The sequence below is a fragment of the Penicillium psychrofluorescens genome, assembly GCF_964197705.1.
Source record: "Penicillium psychrofluorescens genome assembly, chromosome: 4".
NCBI lineage: Eukaryota > Fungi > Ascomycota > Eurotiomycetes > Eurotiales > Aspergillaceae > Penicillium > Penicillium psychrofluorescens.
The window spans coordinates 1,058,697-1,079,306 of NC_133442.1; the positions used below are offsets into that span (position 1 = coordinate 1,058,697).

At 49.7% G+C, this 20,610-nt stretch overlaps 8 protein-coding genes across 8 annotated transcripts; 4 read left to right on the forward strand and 4 right to left on the reverse strand.

Annotated features, from left to right (window-relative positions):
• Positions 1-199: 199 nt before the first annotated feature.
• PFLUO_LOCUS6126 (uncharacterized protein) lies at positions 200-1,869 on the reverse strand (the record flags this gene model as incomplete). Its single annotated transcript, XM_073783641.1, has 3 exons — positions 200-622; positions 677-1,640; positions 1,730-1,869. The coding sequence occupies 3 exons, from the start codon at positions 1,867-1,869 to the stop codon at positions 200-202; spliced, it is 1,527 nt and encodes a 508-aa protein (XP_073640176.1).
• Positions 1,870-2,325: 456 nt separating this feature from the next.
• On the forward strand, positions 2,326-3,445 carry PFLUO_LOCUS6127 (uncharacterized protein; the record flags this gene model as incomplete). The annotated part of the gene is made up of 3 exons (XM_073783642.1): positions 2,326-2,447; positions 2,504-3,071; positions 3,131-3,445. 3 exons carry the CDS (start codon positions 2,326-2,328, stop codon positions 3,443-3,445), a joined length of 1,005 nt encoding a protein of 334 aa, XP_073640177.1.
• A 198-nt stretch (positions 3,446-3,643) lies between these two features.
• PFLUO_LOCUS6128 (uncharacterized protein) lies at positions 3,644-5,767 on the reverse strand (the record flags this gene model as incomplete). Its single annotated transcript, XM_073783643.1, has 4 exons — positions 3,644-4,888; positions 4,950-5,580; positions 5,634-5,699; positions 5,760-5,767. 4 exons carry the CDS (start codon positions 5,765-5,767, stop codon positions 3,644-3,646), a joined length of 1,950 nt encoding a protein of 649 aa, XP_073640178.1.
• A 550-nt stretch (positions 5,768-6,317) lies between these two features.
• PFLUO_LOCUS6129 (uncharacterized protein) lies at positions 6,318-8,182 on the reverse strand (the record flags this gene model as incomplete). Its single annotated transcript, XM_073783645.1, has 4 exons — positions 6,318-6,962; positions 7,018-7,818; positions 7,884-7,987; positions 8,056-8,182. 4 exons carry the CDS (start codon positions 8,180-8,182, stop codon positions 6,318-6,320), a joined length of 1,677 nt encoding a protein of 558 aa, XP_073640179.1.
• Positions 8,183-9,260: 1,078 nt separating this feature from the next.
• Positions 9,261-10,397, forward strand: PFLUO_LOCUS6130 (uncharacterized protein; the record flags this gene model as incomplete). Its single annotated transcript, XM_073783646.1, has 1 exon — positions 9,261-10,397. One exon carries the CDS (start codon positions 9,261-9,263, stop codon positions 10,395-10,397), a length of 1,137 nt encoding a protein of 378 aa, XP_073640180.1.
• Positions 10,398-10,836: 439 nt separating this feature from the next.
• Positions 10,837-12,114, reverse strand: PFLUO_LOCUS6131 (uncharacterized protein; the record flags this gene model as incomplete). Its single annotated transcript, XM_073783647.1, has 6 exons — positions 10,837-11,037; positions 11,094-11,168; positions 11,229-11,330; positions 11,390-11,516; positions 11,599-11,876; positions 11,953-12,114. 6 exons carry the CDS (start codon positions 12,112-12,114, stop codon positions 10,837-10,839), a joined length of 945 nt encoding a protein of 314 aa, XP_073640181.1.
• Positions 12,115-13,194: 1,080 nt separating this feature from the next.
• PFLUO_LOCUS6132 (uncharacterized protein) lies at positions 13,195-14,461 on the forward strand (the record flags this gene model as incomplete). Its single annotated transcript, XM_073783648.1, has 3 exons — positions 13,195-13,371; positions 13,587-14,261; positions 14,318-14,461. The coding sequence occupies 3 exons, from the start codon at positions 13,195-13,197 to the stop codon at positions 14,459-14,461; spliced, it is 996 nt and encodes a 331-aa protein (XP_073640182.1).
• Positions 14,462-18,568: 4,107 nt separating this feature from the next.
• Positions 18,569-20,209, forward strand: PFLUO_LOCUS6133 (uncharacterized protein; the record flags this gene model as incomplete). The annotated part of the gene is made up of 2 exons (XM_073783649.1): positions 18,569-18,973; positions 19,028-20,209. The coding sequence occupies 2 exons, from the start codon at positions 18,569-18,571 to the stop codon at positions 20,207-20,209; spliced, it is 1,587 nt and encodes a 528-aa protein (XP_073640183.1).
• Between the last annotated feature and the right edge of the window lie 401 nt (positions 20,210-20,610).

A 20,610-nucleotide genomic window follows, 5' to 3' on the forward strand; every position in this document is an offset into this window, starting at 1 on the left:
ATATCTCAATCTATTCAATGTTGTAATATCCATTTTTTTAATTCTACTCTAGGTCTGTCAGGACTTGAAATTCCAAACAGGTCCTTCTGTTCGTCCTCGAAAGACTATTCATGTCGCATGATGGAACCTATACTAATGTGCTAGATACAAATAACTTCCTTTTCTTCTCGATAACTTTTTTATCCTGTTCTCGCTATTTTCAAAATTCTTTCCAGTTGATAGTTTGCTCCCACGCATACGCAACTCGTAAGACTGTCAACTCATCGTGCCACCTGCCCACAACCTGCATACTAGCAGGTAGTTTGGTGCTCACATCGTCCTTTGCAGGCACAAATCCGATTGGCATTGCCAGCGCTGGATGCCCTGTAGCATTGAATGAGCAAGTGTTCTCCGTCATTCCTTTCGCCGCTTCCATTTGGACCACTGGCTTTGCGTCTACAGCTGGGAGGCGGTTCGCGGGCGACAGCGTCGTGGGCATCACTATCACGTCCACCGAGGAGAGAACGCCATCATATAGATCTTTCAGCTTACGCATGATGTTTGCAGCCTTCGGATATACGGTTGCATAGCGTTGCCAGGCGAACTCGCCAGCGAGGAGGCCATCTTTGCTCATAACGCTCATCTACATCCGCGAAAGTCAGCAGGTTTCAATGAGATATGCCTGTCTTCAACTAACCTTGCTCACCACTTCAGGTGTGTAGGGAAAGCCCTTCTTCTCGTATAAGTCTGTCAGCATCGCTTGTCGCCGGCCCGTGGCCTGTCCCATCATTCCCATATGATTCCCCATTTTGCTGAGTACCGAATATACCCCTCTGCCATGAGCGTGAAGCGGGACGCTGACATCCTGCACGCTAGCTCCCAGTTTTTCGAAGACTTTGACCGCATCTCTGAACTTTTTCTCCACGTGCGGGTCGATATCGGCCGGTAGGCCTTCTTTCAACACACCTATCCTCAGCCCCTCAATTCCGGCCGCTGCACTTTGCCTAATCAAGTGCGAATAACGTGGCACATCCTTGGGGGATGGGATCCCGGGCCCCGAGCGGTCATCAAGACCATCTGCGCCGGCAATCGCCTCTAGCAACACGGCATTGTCGAGACATGTCGTGGTTATAGGCCCAACATAATCCAAGCTCGCATCATTACTCGCGATTCCCGTATATGGCACCAGCCCTGCCGTCGGCTTGAGCCCATACAGCCCCGTCAGGGCGGCCGGGATGCGAATACTACCTCCTTGATCGCAACCGAGACCCATGTCCGTGCCGCCGCTCGCCACCACTGCCGCCGTGCCCGAGCTGCTGCCCCCAACTGAATACCCCCGCGCGTATGGGTTGTGCACCGGGCCTGTTGCTGCAGTCGAGCTGACAGCCCCACGCGACAGATTCTCGCATACGGCCTTGCCGGTGATGGTGCCGCCGGCGTCAATGATGCGCGTCACCACGGTGGCATCGGTGCGTGGGATCCAGTCGCGAAAAGTGTCAGTGCCGAGTAGGCACGGCACGCCGGCGACGCAAATGTTGTCTTTCAGACAGAAGGTCTTGTCTTGCAAAATGTTCGAAATTGGCGACTTAGAGGATAGTTCGAATCGCCAGGCCCATGCTCCAAGAGGGTTGTCCGCTGCTTGCGGGAAATGGACGTTTTGCCTAGGGCTGATAGTCTGGTCGGGTTCCGGCTGGTAGTCTATATGATAGTTAGCGAATTGATGTTCCAAACGAAACATGCAGCACCTCACTTGCCGTCCATCGCGGCCACGGTCTCCAATGTCTTTTCCGTGCGCGCAAGAAGCACCTCATAGTCCTCGATCTCATGGTCCGGTATCTCAAAGGACAGCCCTCTTGCCAGAGAGAGCAGCTCTTCCCGGGACGGAGCCATGATGACCTCTGTCAAAATATTAAAAGGCTGCTGTTTTGAATCTGCTGGCAGCGTAGTGAGAAGGTCGTGCTCCCGTCTTCGTTTGTCAAGCCCTTATCATGACCGAAGCTAAAACCTCGGCATCGCAAACCACTTCCCTAAAATACAATCAGCTGCCTGAAAATAACCATGTTGAGTGATTTGACTAATTTTCGGTATCTTCCGCCGCGAGTCAGTCCCCGCCCCGCTAAGCTCAATTCCGTGTCTCGCTCTGAATGCCGCGCGAGAGCCAATTTCCTCAATGCGCGCCGGAGACTCCGACGGAGGGACCGACCCCGCCAGATATCGGTTAGCTATCCCCGAGTTGATAACAACAACCAATGGTCACACATTATTTATTCAGTCAGGACCTCAAATAGACTCCAGGGGGTAGATACCAATTCATTCCTAGTCTAACACAATTTCCGCGCTCCGAAAATGGTCCACATTGAGCCAAAGTACCAAGTCCCCCGTGATTTTGAGGGTTACGGCGAGGAAGGGTTTGACGCCAAATGGCCCAACGGCGCGCGTATTGCGGTGTCGTTTGTGCTGAACTATGAGTGAGATTGCGAAACTCAAACACTGTTTCAGATCCATGGAGGCTAACTCGCGCCAGGGAAGGTGGTGAGCGCTGCATTCTGGACGGCGACAATATGTCGGAGCCGTACCTATGGGAGAAGGGTTCGTCGGGTGGACACCGTGATAACGCCCGGTATCTCAATGCCGAGCACGACTTCGAATACGGTAGTCGAGTGGCTTCGTGGCGGTTGATCCGCCTGTTCAAGGAGTTTGGCTGGACCTTCACGACCTATGCAGTTGCGATGGCCCTGAAGAAGAATCCAACCTTTGCCAAAGCCTTGGTGCGCGATGGTCACGAAATAGCTACCCACGGTGTGCGATGGAAGGACTTCTGGGACTATAACTTGGAGGAGGATAAGGCGTATATCAAGGAGAGCCTGCTGCTGCTGAAGGAGGTTACTGGAGAGATGCCTGCTGGTGCCTACTTTGGTCGTGGTACCCCACAGACACATCATCTGTTCCCTGAGGTCTGGAAGGAGCTGGGTGCGGAGTTCCTCTGGTCATCGGAGTGCTACAATGACGATGTACCTTACTGGCTTGACCTGCCATGGGAAAACGACCTGCCCGAAAAGGATCGGGAGGGTATGCTCTTGATCCCATATAACGTAAGTTCATACTTCTTCCATCAGATTCAATCCGTTCCGGCACTGACACATCGGATTAGTACGACTGCAATGATGGCAAATTCCACATGGCGCCCGGTTTCGGCTCCAGTTCAGGCGAGAGCTATGAGAAGTATCTCAAGAACACATTCGACATGCTGTACCGCGAGGGCGGCAAGATGATGAACATTCCAATTCACACACGTATCATCGGAAAGCCCGGCCGATGCGAAGCGCTGCGTAACTTTATGAAGTACGTCGCCGACAAGCCTGATGTTTGGGTGACGAACAGACGAGATATCGCCAAGCACTTCCGGTCTAAGTTTCCTTACCAGCCTGACCGAAAGTGGGTTGAGGACGCCAGGAAACAGGAATAAGGGCGCTGGACCTGCGCATCTAGCCCAGGTGAGGTGGACCAAGCCGAGAAATAAAGGCTTGATCTTTGCATTCGATCACTCTCTATAGCGATGATTGCAAGTACTCTGTTAATTCAATAAGTAACTTCCAAGAATTCTCCGTGGTCGTAAGTTCGACTATTATCGCTATCGCGTTATGTAGTTACACAGCTTGGCTAACTATGGCAACTGCCATTCCTCCCAACTGCTGTCACCAAAGTTCCCATAGCCGAGCGTCCAAGGTATTTGCGCCGAGGGCGTGTCGGGATCTGCCCAGGTGGCAAGCTCGTTCACAACCGCCATGGTGTCGAATTCCATCCATCGGTCCTGTAAAACCTGCAGCGGCGGTGGCATAGGTTCTCCCGGGACAGATTCGGGTCCATTCATGAATTCTTCACTCGAGACGACCGCATTGCTATCAATTTGAGTATCCTGGGCCGCCGGGGCTGCAGTGTCGTTCATGGGAATATCTTCTGTGGTTCCCGCACCACCTACTCCAGTGCCTGTCTGTTGTGTCTCCAGTCTCTCCATAGTCACGCTCACCAGCGCCTCAAATGCGTCACGGTATCGTCGTACCCATGGGGTTCGTTCTCCCATGACGAACAGCACGCTCGAGCATGCTCGAATATTATTGCTTAACCGTACACTCCACACATCACTCGCATGCGTCCACAAGCAGTAGAGCAGCACGATGCCAGAAACAAAGACGGTCTGTACGGCGATGAAACTATGTCCATAGTCGGAGTTTTGATGCAGTCTCTTGTGAATTTGACAGATCTGACCCGCCGACTCTAGACAGGCATTGTAGTAAGGGTCAGAACTCGGCAAAATAGAGAGAAAAGGCTGGATGAGGAGGCGCATGGCTCGGTGATAGTGAAGAAGAAAGTAGTCTAGGCGACGGCTGCTGTATAGATCCACAGACGCCACTATGCTGTCCTTCCACTCCTGCAGTTGCTGGTAGTGCCCTTTCGTCTTGGGAAGTAGATCTTGCAGGGTGCGGTCATTGCGGTATATAGAATGATGAATTCTAGACTCAATCCTCCTGAGCTGGAAGATATGGATGGCCTGTCGTAGTTTGTGGTCATCGTCTCGCATCACAGTGGGCATATCCACGTCGATCAACCGATCAGGAAGACTGACGGGGTAACCGAGTGCGATTGAAATGTTGCGCTCGAGTGAGTAAACAGTCCAAAAGAGCTTCCGTCGCTTTTGGATGGTCGCGGGGAGGAGATCGACCTCGCGCCGGGAAAGGTACATTCCCTGGTGAATGCAGGTACGCATGGCGAATCCAATTAAGTACCATAGCTCTTGGCTGAGGGAGCAACGGAGGTGGAAAATGCCCAGAAGGACCATGGCCTCGATGCTCTCGAGCGATTGAGGTTCTCGTGCCGCTGAAATATGCTGTATGGCTGTTGCATAAAAAGCCTGTTTGGATAGTTAGCAATATGCTTCACGGACGAGAAACCCGAATTTTCATGAGACTAACCTCCGGTGTTGGCGAGGATGTCTGTTTTTCTGTCAAAGCAAGCAGTCCAGACCCTATAGCATACACGAGGTACAGTTTGAATAACCCAAATCGCTGGTTCGCTGTCAGGGATTGCGGGTCCACACGTGAAAGGGCTTCTCTCCCTTGGTGCAGTTCCAAAATCTGATCCAGATCCAAGAAAGGATACCTCCAATCTAGTCTCTCCGAGTAGGTCTCGATGAGCTTCATACCCAAGTCCTCTGAAGGCGGTCCAGCACCCTCTGCGTGATTGTCCATAATGGAGGTAAATGGATAGCTCCCCGAACTGGGAGAGGTATCCAGACGGTCACCCTGAGAATGAGAATCCTCCGTTGACTGGGGGCTGGTCGTCCCTGCCTTGCTCATCGTTGAAGCTTGCGCGACATCACTGAGATTAAGGGCAAGATGAAGCCCAAACTGTGAAGAGTCGGCGAACGAAGATGCATCGGGCATATCGAAACATAGAGAGTTGACTTGAACATCGCCAATGCTGATACGTCCCGGCAACCCGCCCGGAGGAAACCTGGCATCCGGCTGTTCAGCCCGCGCCGGCTGATGCCGCTGGAGTTGGATCTCTAGGCAGGCGACCTTGTTTTCTAGGCTTTGAACATACCTAGACTAATTTCAGTGTCTCTCCCAACAAGTTATACATATTAATGGACGCACTTTGCCACGACCAGGTCTTCGCCGCGAATATTTTGCAAGTCGCATGATGCCCCTGATTTTGTACAGCTGGAGCAGGCGGGCAGCCGTCCGTCACACTATTGAAGATTAGCCATCAATATCAGGGACTTAAACATCTCCATCAGAGGAAATTCTAGCCGGATGTGCATACCCTCTGCTTCCTGGTCTTGCAACGCGAGCAGGCTGTCCTCCCCATTCCACGTTTACGACTTTGACTGGAAAGCTGGCCGCCCGGCGTCGTGGGAGATCCCGGACCATTGCCAGGTGGAATTACCCCAGAGAAGCTCATGCCTAATGGATAAAAAGTGCTGATGATCGAGATGGTGGAGGGGAAGCGGAGGATCCGGAAGATACGCATGCATAGGCCGTAACAGCCGATCAACCAATGGGCGGTCCACACTTGCCACCACTCCACTTAGGCGTTATCACAGATAGAACAAATGTACTTCTAGAAATGACTATGAATATAATAATTCCGACCCGACTCGTAAGTATTGAGCTAGGATTGGCGCAATACGTAATGCTAATCTACGAACCCTACCGATCGGAAATGGCCATTACGGTACTGCACTCGGCTCGGGTGGTAATTCCCTTGGGAAGATGAACACATTATGTAAAAGTCCTGGGAGCAATAAATTTAAATGCTATTGTCTTGCTCAGAAGATTTCAAGCAATGTCTTTCTCTGACATCACAGCACCATTGCCCAGCCTGATAGTCAGAACGCTTTCTCCATCAAAGAACCCCTCGGAGTCCGCCATATATTCCCAGGTCTTGGGGGTATCCTGCTTGCCCTCGGGGTAGATCTGTGTAGGAAAGAGCAGATTTCCAGCATAGTAGACTGCCGAGCTCATGAGGAAACTTAGGAAGAATCCAAGCTTGTACATGTTCTTGCTGGCCTGGTCCGTCAGGCCAGGTTTCAGGGCGCCAGCCACGCCATGAATGACGAATGCTGTACCTGCAAGCCAGGCTGCCATGGCACGGAGATTCCAGCCTTTCCAATATGTATAGGGAGAAGCCGGCTCGCGACTGTACAGTGATGGGACGTGAATATTACCGCGCCTAATAAGCCAGTAGTCAACCACCATAATACCGCAAACGGGCATCAGAAAGACAGTATAGGACGACAGAAATGTCAGGAAGCTAGTTGCGTTGGCAATTATCTTCCAGGGGAAGAACAAGGGACCTAGAAGACCACAGATGATCTGTCCACGAACAATATTGATATATCGGGGCACAAGACCGCTCATATCCGCACCCGCCGGAAGCGAGTTAGTACCAGCGTTAGTAGCCATAATAGCAAGAATCATTCCCTAAATGGAGTTAGCGTCCTGGATATTGAAACAGACTGGTTGCAGAGTGACTTACGAAGCAGGCAAAGAAAATACCGGCACGGGCACCCGCACCCCAATAGGTAGTCAGGATCGCGTCGTAAAGATCCCACACATTCCAGTAGGAAGTACCCAAGAACCCCTTCGCAGCGCTCGTAGTTCCGGCGCTGAGGAACATGATCAAGATCTTACTGATGAAGATACCCAGAGTTTGCGACCAAGTGGCTTGAGACGGCTTTTGCGCGTACCGCGCAATGTCAGGCTGGTTGATTAAAATAGGGCAAAGAGCAGCGCAGACGGAATTGATGGCTGAAATCATGGGCCAGACGAGGCTCGAGCCTGAAAGAATGACTTGCCCGTCAAAGTGGAAATTACCTAGCGAGCCGTGATTCTGGTGGATAGCCCATCCCAACACGGCGAACAGAGCGACGGTGCTGTAGAATGCCTTGACGACGAAGATGTGCCTGAGCACAATAGGGTGCACAAACATCAGACCCATTTGGAAAAACCAGTAGATGAAGAAGGCCAGCATATTTGCGCTGGTGATACCAGCATTGGCGGGCAGATGGTTTGGAATGTTGTCCCACGCTGAGCCAAAGATGCATCGCAGCAGGACGGCCATCAGCATTCCGCCATAGTAGAGGTTGGTGGAAAAGAAGATCGTTGCCACAGCGCCGCGGATGAAGATGAAGAACTTAGCACCACGCGGGCCGCCAGCTGCGCGACCCATGACGGGGTATCCGACATGATATCGTGTCGCACCTCGAGAGTTCAGAGCAACCACGATGGACAGGAAGATGGAGGCGATTGTCGCAGCAATGAGGGTGTGCCACCATTGCTAAAAGGAATCTCCATTAGGATACTGGATAGCCCCTGCTTATCAGGGGTTCTTGGATCACTCACCAGGCCAATAGTAGCCAGAGAAGCTCCAAGGTTGTAGCTCGTAGGCGAGAAGGAAGTTGTCAGGTAATATGTGAAATAGTGAATCCATCCCCATGATCGACGTTCTATTGAATATTATCATTATGTCGGTCGCCCATATTAGGGAGTGAGATTCTCGAATAGAGAGACCTACCAGGTTCTGTTGGCAGCAAATCCTCATTGTAGGCGGCCTCCTCCCCATCAACTTCTTTCGCCTCGATGGCCTTGAGAAAAGCTTTCCGAGAGCCAAAGGCGTCCGTAGTCCGTATAGCCCAGGTCATTGTGTCGTAAACAAAACAAAAACAGTACAACGAGTGGACAGATGCGGCGGTCACTCCAGGTTTATGTTAGAGAAAAGTTTAGCTTATTGCCCCGGGGAGGACCCCAGATAAAGAGACACTTTAGCTTGTACCGGGGGTGCCTTAGTGAAACCTTATTCGTGGATAAGAGATAGCTACGGAACATCTACTATCTGGGGTTGGGATTTGTTACCAGGAATCTGTCAATTTCTGCCAGTCAAAACGCTTCAACAGTAATAGTGCGCGAAGGCATAATTGCCGACCGGGATGCCCTATTAAGCGGCTGTGGTACTCCACGATAACGGTGGAGTTAGTATCCAAGTGGGGGCCTGTTCCTCCAAGCCCTAGCGGACGGAGGCTCCGAGGATATGCGGAATGACCGAACCCACTACAGGACAAGATACCGAGAATAATCTTATTCCTTTCGGGCTTACTCCATATTCCGCTATCTGTGTATCTATATCGCCCGAATGGATTGATAAGTTGGGAAATCCGACAGTTCCGTAGAGCTGACTAGCTCGTCTGGCCCGACATTAACCCACTTAGTTAAACGCGCTGAAGACAGAGAGGATGTGATGTGATAACTAAGATGGACTAACACAGCAGAGGATTACTGGTATACTTGAATCTTTGTCCTTTGGAGACTCCGAAGGCTTGAGTATGTAGAAGCGATCGGCATTTCCCCACAGTCGTAAATCACTCGGGTGAAATCATGGGGGTGGCGTCTTTTGACATGCAGCCACCCTTCAGGGCTGCTATGCGCGGACCCTCCGATGTCGGCGGAGACACGGACCTCCGATAAAGTAGCAGAACCCTGGCAAACAAAGTCAGAATTCCTTCAAGCCCGACACTTGATGAGAGCTGGTGTTCGGGACGTCTTGCCGAAGCATCACTAATAAATATATCCCAGGTCACAGCTGGTGGGTGGAATAAGACACTTAAAAGAACAGAGCAACTAGCAGATCCATAACACAGCCTTCATCGTCCGGAAACACTCATCCGAGCAGTTTCGCGCTTTCAACACATCATCAAATCTTTGCTACTTTTACTTTCAACAAACATGCCAATTGCAACTGGGCCCCAAGCGTGGAAGACGGAGGATGTCAAGCGCGACAACTCATGGATTCTGAGGCTGACCCCCGAGGAAGTCGAGGGCTTCCGTACCGCGCTTGCTCACGCAAAGGCACACCCCAAGGCTCTCCTGGATATGACGCAGGCCGATTACCCGCTGCCAGAGGCCTCTGCAAAGGCCCTGCAGCGCGCTATCGCTACCACCCAAGACCGCTGGGGCATGTGCCTCGTGAAGGGTTTTCCTACAAACGAATGGTCCGAAGCAGACATGCGTGTTGCCTATTGGGGTATGGGTCTTTACATGGGTGTTGGTCGCACGCAAAATCGCGCCAGTGAGGTGATTAACGACGTGCGCGATGCCGGCGGCAGCTATAAAGTCAAAGGCGGCCGTGGATACAATACCAACGCCGGTCTTGACTTCCACCAGGACTCGGCCGATGTGGTGGCGCTTTTGTGCCGCCGCACTGCTAAGGAGGGAGGAACTTCTAAGGTCATGAGCAGCATTGCGCTGCGCGACCGCGTCGCTGAGCTACGCCCTGATCTACTCCCCGTTCTTGAGTCCAACAACTGGTTCCACAGCTTCCAAAACGCCCAAGACCCTACCCAGCCCCCCTACTACCGTTGCCCCCTCATCGGAAAGAGTGGTGCTTATTTCTGCGCCCGTGCCAACCGCAAGAACACAGTTGCCGCACAGCGTGACTTCTCCGAGGTGCCGCGCCTTTCTGCACAGCAGGAAGAAGCCCTCGATCTTCTCGACACTATCATGCCGACGGACGAGTATTGCTATAGCATGGAACTGGAAGTCGGTGATATGCAACTGCTTAACAGCTTCGTAACACTGCACTCGCGCACGCCTTTCGAGGACCATGAGCTGCCAGATGAGAAGCGTCACCTCATGCGCCTGTGGCTTTCCATTCCCACCTCTCAGCCTCTGCCTCTTCAGTTTGCCGAGTACTGGGGTGACGTCCGAGCTGGCGCAGTTCGTGGTGGTGTCCGAGGAAGTGCCATCACTGAGGACTTCCTGAAGTATGAGAAGCGTCAGGCCGATGTCATGAATATGCCTCTGACTGGGTTCAAGCCAATCGTGACGCAAGAGGAGATGAGCAAAATTGTGGCGGCGAACTAAACAATAAATGACATTCTTGAAGGTATGGAAAGTTGACAGTGTTATTTATGTACATCGATTGAGGGTGAATTTTATGTCTATTTATTCTTGTTGTCATAATGTATTGTATGGTTAGATCTCAGTTTTTACTGGTGAGTATTCTTTTATGAATCGTTGCTTTTCTTGATTTGAACCAAAATATCAACGTATCAACCTCAAGCACCAAAAGGAAATTTTAATTGGAAAAGTTTGGTCTGCCGCAACACGGTTTGAACTTGTAATAATCGAAACCAGAGGGTCGTTCATAGGACATTGTTATCCACGGAAGTGCCAACGCAAGTCTTACAGGGTTAGGTGATTTTATTACGTGGGATACAAAACACGTCAAAAAGCGCCAATAGATGACAGTTGAATCGTTTCTCTAGTGAAACTATGCAGAATTCTGTTACACTTATGTTTTTTATGCCCCGTTCGCGAATGATACGCCTCCTGCAAGACGATCAATTTCCATCTCTCTCTGCAATCCCATAACATCAAAGAATCCCTTTGGATCCAAGCCTTGTGCCGCTGCATCATCTTTGCCAGTTTCCATGAGATACTTGTACGCACGTCTAATGGTGTGCAAAACCGACTTTCCAGCAGCACCAGGATAGATAGCGAGCTATTTCGGTGTTAAACTAAACTTCTGCGAGGGAAGTAAACAATTCAAAAACTAACCTTTACCCCCCACTCACCCAGTTGCTCGGGTGGGAACCATGGGGTCTTACCGTTGGAAACAAGATTCACCATGAGCTGGGCCAAGTCAGTGTCATCGAGTTCTTAGCGGGCAAAATGATTAGGCTTTGAACTTACCGGCATGGGTGAGAGAACCTTCACAGCATTCTTGATCTGCTCTTCCGTCTCAATGGCTTCCAAAAAGCCCATGTCAGCGCCGCATTCTCGCGCTGCAACAAGCTGCAATAGATTTTCAGCCATGCTGTAAATTGTCAGGGGCTGTTGAGTATCAAACATACTCTCTCAAGGGCAGCTTCGTATCCTTCAACAGCCAATGAGTCCGTCCTCGCAATAATGAGAATGTCACTGCCGCCATAGATTGAATCCCGTCCGATAACACAAGCGCGAATCCTTGACTTCCAGGTTCTATCAGCACAAAAAAAGGTGTGTTAGTACCAAAAGCTCGTTCGACAAAGTCCAAGCCAAAGTCTCCCAGCTGAGAACCTACTCAATGTCCACGACCTCCTTGCCCTTCAAGTGACCACATCGCTTATTTGACACTTGATCCTCAATGTGAAATCCGGCAACTCCGCACGAGTCATACGTCTGTACCATGCGAGCGATGTTTGGCGGCGACCCAAATCCAACGTCCGCGTCAGCGATGAGCGGGATCCGAGGGTCGATATTGGCGATCATCTGTGCATTCTGTGCAAAGTCGTTCAGCGATGCGAATGCGAGATCTGCTCTTCCCAGACGCGCCGCTGTAGTCATAGAGCCGCCTTGGTACTGCAGATAGATTAGCCACGCACGATAGTCTTGTCCGTTGCCACAATGAGGCGACAACGAAATCACCCACACCTACCATGACTTGAAACCCTTGCTCAATAGCAAGGCGCGCGCAGATTCCATCGTACACTCCCGGAGCCTGAATACATACACCTGGTTGAGAGAGGAGCTTTCGTAGCCGTGTTGCAGGTTTCATGTAATGCTCCGTGGCGGTGCTGTTTCCAGTGTTGTCTCCCATGGTTTCTGCTTGAGCGTCTGGTGTGCTCAAGGTGATATTCAAATTACGATGTCTCAAGATAAAAGCGCTATGTGGCGTGAGATAATTAGTACGGTAGCTAGCTACAGCCGTAAAGCATATGAATATCGGGTGCTCCGGAAACATGGGGCCTTCTGTCGGAGCATCCGACCCCATAACTTCTCCACGAATCGCACGCAGGTTCCGCATTCTCATCTTTTTAACTATTGTATATTTACCCGGACCGCTGGCTACATGTATCCCAGAAGCTCTTCCTAAGCTTCGTACATCCCGAATCCCCGGGTAGGACTAAAAAGCGACCACATCATTCAAGAAAAGACAGAAGTGTACAAACTCTCACATTTAGTACATGGTTCGTTCGCATCCGCTCAGCTGCACTTAAGCCACATATTGTGTGCAGGATCAATTCTCAAGGCGTCATACTAAAATGGCGATGGAAATCGTCCTAAAGTAAGTGTGGGTGGTCTATAAGAAATTTAGACTAAGGTAGGAGAATTAAGAACGATCTAAGGGATATGAGAGCAAGGCAAAAAAAGTGAGAATAGGTTAGAATTATGACACTTGAGAGGAAGAGGACCATGCTGCCTAGGCCCTCCTCATAAGAAGGTAAAGCCATCCTGCAGAGCGTTAGTCTATACTTTTTTTGAACTTCTCCATTTTCTATTTTTGCCTCTTACAATTCATGATATTCTACAATACAGTACCTATTTCCAAATGTATCCCTTGGTTTGCTAGTAAATTGAGTACATTAGCAGTGCTCTACTACCTAAAGAACCCCACCATTCCTTTTGGACGGTTTAACCGAGGTCGTCGGTCATATGTCGGACATTGGCCCTCCCGGATTACCCCTCCCCCTCCTTCCCATTCCGAGCGGCTATTATTCTTTAACGCGCTTCACCCACCCTATCACGCCATCCCGTCAACCTGTGAAGACATTGAAGCGACAACACACTAGCGAAAGCAGGCATTGCAGGGTTCTTGAACGGGACAGGCATGTCAGAAAAGCCAATTTTCGTGGCTGCTCATCCCCGAGCGTGTTCCACGGCTTTCGAGCGCGTATTCATGACTCAACATGACACTATTCAGTGTGTTCATGAGCCATTTGGTGACGCTTTCTACTACGGCCCAGAGCGACTCTCGACCCGATTTGCGGATGATGAACAAACCCGTTTGAACAGTGGATTCAGCAAGGCTACCTATGGCTCGGTCCTGGAGGGAATTAAGCGAGAAGCATCTCAGGTTCGACATTTTTCCCCTGCGAGCCCCCTATCTTGGATACCCCTCTGCTGTAATTCACCGTCTGCCCAATTCTCCCTCCCACAAGCACACACGGGCAAAGGGCAACCATGAAAAGGCCATCGCAGATTACAACGATAAACTTGTAACTAAATTTTCGTACCCGTCATGTCGGACGTGAATCTGTGTGAGCGAGATCATGCTTACCCTATCGACAGGGAAAGCGTGTGTTCATCAAGGACATCGACTATTATCTGTTTGCGCCTGACCGGAAGCCTACCAGCATTGCACCATCTTTGCGAAGCGCCACAGGTGATCATCTTTCTAGAGAAACCGCAAGAGCCAACGGCTGTACTCAGAAGGAGTTGAGCCCATACCCAACCTCAGACGAGCCAGAAAACCCAACCGTGATGCCGCGTGCGATACAGGAAATGTTTCATTTTACGTTTCTCATCCGCGATCCGCACTATAGCGTGCCGTCCTACTACCGATGTACGATCCCACCGCTGCGTGAGATCACAAATTTCTATTATGATCCCCTCGAAGCCGGATATGACGAGCTTCGCCGACATTTCGATTACCTGAAGGAGACTGGCCTTGTAGGACCGCATGTAGCAACACGGCCCGACTTAAGCAGTCCAGAAGCCAAGGCTGAGTCGGACTTGAAGAAATACATCGGCCACGAAATATGTGTTGTCGATGCAGATGACCTACTAGATGCACCAGCAGCCATGATCGAGGCATTTTGCAAGAGTGTCGGACTGCAGTATGACCCTCGAATGCTGCAATGGAATAGGGAAATCGATCATGCAGTAGCAAATGACAAATTTGACAAGTGGCGCGGCTTCCACGATGATGCGCTCGATTCCGAGGGACTTCAAGCGAGGACTCACGTAAGTCATAAAAAACCGCCTGTGAGACCAGAAAACACTAACAAATGACACTACAGAAGCGCGCTCCAAAATCAGAGGAGGAATTTGATATCGAGTGGAGTGCAAAGTATGGCGAAGAGGCGGCGGCTATGATTCGCAAGACGGTTGTCCAAAATATGCCCGACTACTTGTATCTGAAGCAGTTCGCTATGCGGGTCTAAGAGTGATATTGAAAATTCAAATGGGTTTTTTCGCCTTTGCCTCCATCCCCCCTTTTTTTGTACTTCCTTTTCTATTTAAATTAATCACCGAGGCAATTGATGCTGGTATCAAGCATTGTTATATATATGCATCAGGATTTTCTTGCCTGTTAAGTGGGAAGACTATTTCAACTGTGGATATACATATCTGAACTGCAGCGAAAGAATGTACGCTTTCAACGGTGATTGAATAAAAATTAGCGTATCCCATTCTCGCAAACGTTTCAGGGAGGAACTATGAGACAAACTCGAAGCAAAATGGAAAGCTACATAATATGACAGGTATGCGATCAAGGCCATACGGGCTTTAAAATATCTCTACCTATAATAGCATCCTTTAGACGGCTTATGTTAGCTTCTTTAGTAGAGATCAACGAAATTCTCTGAATTCGCCATTTCTTGAGACCACCATATAGTAGTATCGTAAACTGTCAGACCGCAAATCTGACAAACAGTCGGTATCTAGTTTCGACGTGCTCTGAGTCAGCCTCCTTTGCGTCTCCTTATTCAAGTCTATTAGTAAATATGGAAAACGAGCAAAAAAAGGTGTGGAATGCGCAGATCTACAGTCCCAGCAATTTCACCGACGCTGATGCATGGTCAAATTTTGGACTAGTGAGCGGTGCCGAAGCTGGTTCGGCAACCTCGGTTCCGGTACCGAAATGTGTATCTACTTGTTGACTCCACTCCGCTCCTATCACCCATAGTCGTATTCTTCCCAGAATGGGACGCGAAAATATGCACTGCTTTGCACTAGGATGCACGAGATATGTATGATTTGAATGTATGCAGTCATGCCAATTACCCCCACCCCTGTTGAGACTGTGATATTACACCATCTTAGTAATATTCAAGATGACGACATTTGACCATTAACTAATTGTATAAGAACACCTATGACACTGGTCATTGTACATTGATTGATATCCACGTTGGGCTTTTTCAACGGCTTGTAGAACAATGAAGATCACTCGGCAGTTCTGGCGAGGCTCGGCAAGCTCGGTGCGGGGGTGGGTGGGAAGGGTACTTTGACCTGATACAAGCAACTTATTCCATTTTGTGCACTAGACACAACTGTATGCTACCTTTGAGCTTATTTCGGACATGGCAGATCGTGCGAGGGTTGTCTGCCTGCACTGTCATTCTCGCAAGGTAAGCTCAGCGAATCCTTTCCGGGCATAAACGGCTACCAAACCGGGATTAGGTGCGATGCGACCTAGAAGATCAAACCGGTGGTGTCTGCAGTAATTGTAGAAGACGCGGTCAAATTTGCCGGTAAGGTGATAAATAGACGGCCTGTTCACATGTTAATAGATTGTTTAGCCGTCGAGGTCGCAAGGTATACGAGACTCGCTGTCTACCACGGATGATACGAAGCACCAGCCCGCGCAATGTCGAAGCAACTGGTACCGAGAGCCCATATATGCCACCGTACTTCCAGGAGACGAACATTGAGCCTTCGCCTAGCTCGACGACAACAATCCCCCAAGCTTATGTCGGTGACATATCCTTTATGTCTCCTGTGACATCTCAGCATGAGCAGTTACAGTCGCAGTTGCCAGTAGCTGTGAGATCTATCCATGATAACTTCTCCAGGGCATTGATCAGAACTATTGAGGCCACATCACTTCCACCGCAGGGCAAAATTGACGGTCTCGTCGATATATATTTCAAACACCTCTATCACCGTGCTCCTATCCTCGACCGAAAGGATTTTGTTGGTGGTAAATTGTCAGTCTCACTTTTGCAGAGCGTCTGTTTAATTGGAACTCTTCTCCGGCATCCCGGTATTGAGTCTACTCTTGAAGAAAGCGAGAAATATTATTGTAAAGTCAAGGCACTTTTATATATGAACCACGAAAAGGACTGGCATACCGTACTAAAGTGTCTTTGCTTATTAATTTTCAGGAATTTTACACCGCACACGGTGGTGAGTCTTGATTGCTCGTGGCACTGGATGGGAATGGCAGTGCGTCTCGCTCAGCAGATGGGCCTCCACCGTGAGTCGACCTATGCAAACCTCCAGAATCCAGGGAATGCACGACGGATAATGTGGTTTCTATTCGTAAGTTCGTTTTTCAAAGGGGTTCTATCAAGTTGCTAATATCTATCAAGGTTGAAGATAAACTTCAGACTGCTTGTTTTGGACGCCCATCCACTGTCGGAACATCAGAATTTGATTTACGGCCTCTAAAACTGACCGATTTTGATTGCGAAAACAGCCAGGCCGAGCTGTTTGTCGAATACGTGAAGCTCAATATTATTCTTGGCAGGATACTCGACAGTCATAGCCGGAAGAGTGATTTTGCATACTCAGAGGTTGGTGACAGGCCTATCAAACTTAACCAAATGGAGAGATGAAAGACAGTGCGTAAATATTGCTTGCTGACTTTTTGTTACTCCTAGGCAACATCTATCCTGCAATCATTACAAAATTGGCTTAATAACCTCCCAGCTCATCTTCAATTATATGATGAATTCGATCGCTGTCTTTTTCGGCGAGATGTTCATGAGATCCACATCAACTACCTTGTCTGTGTGATCGTGTTCTGCCGTCTCCTTAGTACCTCGATCTCACGTTCCACAGCAACCGTCGCATCCTTGGTGGCATCATCCTGCATTGCTCGCCTATATGAACAAATGTACTACCGCGACGAGATAAGCTACCTCATGCCAATGAATAATTGGTTCCTTATGGCAGGGTGTGCACCACAAATTCATCAAAATGCAGTCAGCCGCGGAAGAGACCAGCTTTGTACCGAAGAGTTGCATATTTTGACGAAAGTGCTAGAATGCATGCGCATAAAATGGCCTGGAACTGGGGCTCTCCTGGATATTCTAGCGCGATTATGCACCATCGGCTCCAACGAGGATGTTCATTACAGCCAGGATGCAAGTGGATCTCAGGAAACAGAGCGTATAAGTGGATTATGGACAATTGGTGCGTCAGGTTCCGAGGTTTTGAAGGGATTATTTCCATTCCCAAATACGCTCAGCCCTCGCCTTGTTTTGATTGACGAAGAAAGTGAGGAAATTGATGCTCAGCCAGCGCCCGAAAAGTCCTGGGACCTGGGAGATGATGACTTGAACTGGATTTTCAACCAGTATCAGCGGGCGTTTTAGTTTTGAATACACAATCCAGCTGGTGTTTTAGCAGAGCTCTACTTGATTGAGCATTTAAAACAGTGGCCCTGGCCTCCAATAATACACACACAGATTCTTGGTGACAGATCTGCACTGAAAGTGCGCTCGCCACTTTTCCATGTTGAGAAAAGGATTCAGAGAGGATATACCCATCCTGTACATCCGACACTCAATGTCAAGTTATTTATTATTATGTTTTAGTCGAGTAGAGATCTACACACCAGGCGAGAGCGAGCGATATAAAAGATTTGAGCGGCGTGTGTCGAGGACGAGGCGATAAGTAGCCATTGCCAGACGAAAGGAGCTCTAAACCAGAACGATTCCAATGTCTTAAGGATTCGACGCTCAATTACACGATCTCCAATCAATCCAGATTCTCGAACTAAAGTGCATGTCGCACCAGCCCTGAATTATTCCATTATTAACAACTCTTCCTGAACTTGGGCAATGCCTTTCTGCAGTCACTAAGCCCACTCAGAGCTCCCGCGTGACAAGCTGACGCGGAGCCAGGGTGGCCTCGGCCAGTGAGTGATTAACAGAATTCGCGGCCACTCCAGCCTAGACACGCTTGTTCCGTCTTGAAAGCTGGTTACTGGAACTCTGAAAGATGATTATGGAAGCAGTGGGTTGTCTGAAGAAGAAAGTTGTGAAGCTATTCTGGGCTATCTAAAACGGCTCTCACGAGGGAGTGTTGCATGTCAACCATGCGATCTCAACACTCCGAAGCTCGACGATCGTCTCTGATACCCACCTCTGTTTTGGTCCTTGAGGTAACCGCACATGGATTTCCCTGGTGGCGGCTAGCCTGAACTTTCCACTTCGGCACAGCCGAGGTTTTTTGCCGAGATTAATGATAGAGATAAAAGCAACGTTCTTGTTTCTTTCACCTTGCCACGTACTCCCCCTTGCGCTACACTGTCCGTCATGGCTCCCTTCTTCGCGCTGGGTTTTGCTGCCGCAGCGCTCCTACTGTATATTATTCGCCTGCTATTTGTCTCGTGGCAGCAGCTGCTCAAGGCCAAGAGCTTGGGCTGTGGTGCCTTGCCGCTCTACCCATGTAAAGACCCGTTGGGAATCGGCAACCTCAAGGAGTCGATCGCCGCCGACCGCGAGAACACTCTCCCAGAGCTGTCTATGAACCGTGTGACGGTCATTAGCGAACAGGAACATCGTTATGTCACGACCTTCATCTTACGCAATCTCGGCCGCAATAATATCTTTACCATCGATCCGAAGAACATTCAGGCGCTGCTAGCGACTCAGTTCAAGGATTTCGAACTTGGATCAGCTCGACGCACTAGCCTACACCCGCTGCTAGGCACAGGAATAGTAGGCCTGTTGCTTTCTGAAGCTGAAGCGACATATAGCTGACAAGGCCAATAGTTCACGGCTGACGGAGAGGAATGGTCGCGGTCCCGTTCGTTGCTACGCCCACAGTTTACCCGCGAGCAGATCAGCCAGCTAGTTCTAGAGGAAGACCATGTTCAAAAGGCGATGGAGGCATTACACGTGGCGGCGAATGGGTGGACTGCAAGCACCGATATCCAGACGATCTTCTTCCGACTAACCATCGACTCCGCTACTGAGTTTCTATTTGGCGAAAGCATAGAGAGCCAGATGGGTGCATTCTACTGCCTGAACCGACCCGAAGATAAATTCGCTTCATTCTTCGACCGCTCTCAGTGGGTTGCTGCGCAGCGGGGACGTTTCGAGAAGCTCTCCTGGATTGTTAATAATAAGGAAACCCGTTATTCGGACAAGCAAGTACATGATTTTGTGGACAAATTTGTTAACAGTGCTCTGGCTACCGCTAAGACTACTATTGAGAAGGCCCCCGTGGACGAGGAGAAGCCTACGAAATACGTCTTCCTAGATGCACTAGTTTCTATGACACATGACCCGATCGAGCTTCGCTCACAACTCCTAAACATTCTCCTAGCTGGCCGTGATACTACCGCTTCCCTACTTAGCTGGACCATCCTAATGCTAGTGCGCCACCCGAAAGTATTCCGCAAACTACGCGAAACGATCATCTCAGACTTTGGTACCTACTCTACGCCTATCAACATCACATTCGCCACCCTAAAATCATGTCAGTACCTACAGTATTGTATGAACGAAACCTTGCGTATGTACCCTGTCGTTCCCTTCAACCGGCGTTCTGCCACTCGCGACACCTCCCTCCCGCGCGGCGGTGGCCCAGACGGTCTTTCTCCTATCTTCATCCGAAAGGGCCAACACATCCTCTATAGCACACATGTCATGCACCGCCGCAAGGATCTTTGGGGCCCCGATGCCGACGAGTTTAAGCCCGAGCGCTGGGCCAACCGTAAGGCCGGCTGGGAGTACATCCCTTTCAACGGCGGGCCGCGCATCTGTATTGGTCAGCAGTTCGCGCTTACGGAGGCGGGCTACGTCCTTGTGCGTCTGTTACAGCGATTCGATCAGATCGAGGATGTCAATCCAGACCGGCAGATCCGCTGCGGATTGACGCTGACAAGCTCCCCAGCAGAGGCAGTGACGGTCCGCCTGCACGAGGCAACAGATGCTTCGACAGGAAAGTAAAATGGGAATGGAGACTAGCCTGTTTCCTGGTCTGTCTGACTGGCTCTGTCTTTCGAGTTGAGCTTTCCGCTCTTGAATTACATTTTTCACATGTATCGATGGAAATGAACGCCTGGTAGCCTAATTCTATAACATCCCTGTCGACTTAGCTTCGACTTTATAGGAGTATCTAGTGCAAGATAGATTATGCCTAGGTTTTCAAAAGTCGAGTTGTTGAGCCACGATAACCTTGTCGTATCGATACTTAGTTTGAAGTAATCCTTCATTGAACGGTACCTGTTAAAACAATAATTCGAGTCTATATTTTTAATTTTCGTTCGGCCGTCAAGTACTTCAAAATTATCACTAAAATTTACACCGGAGAACAACTTGAATTTTTCTCGTCGTTACTGTGCAGTAGC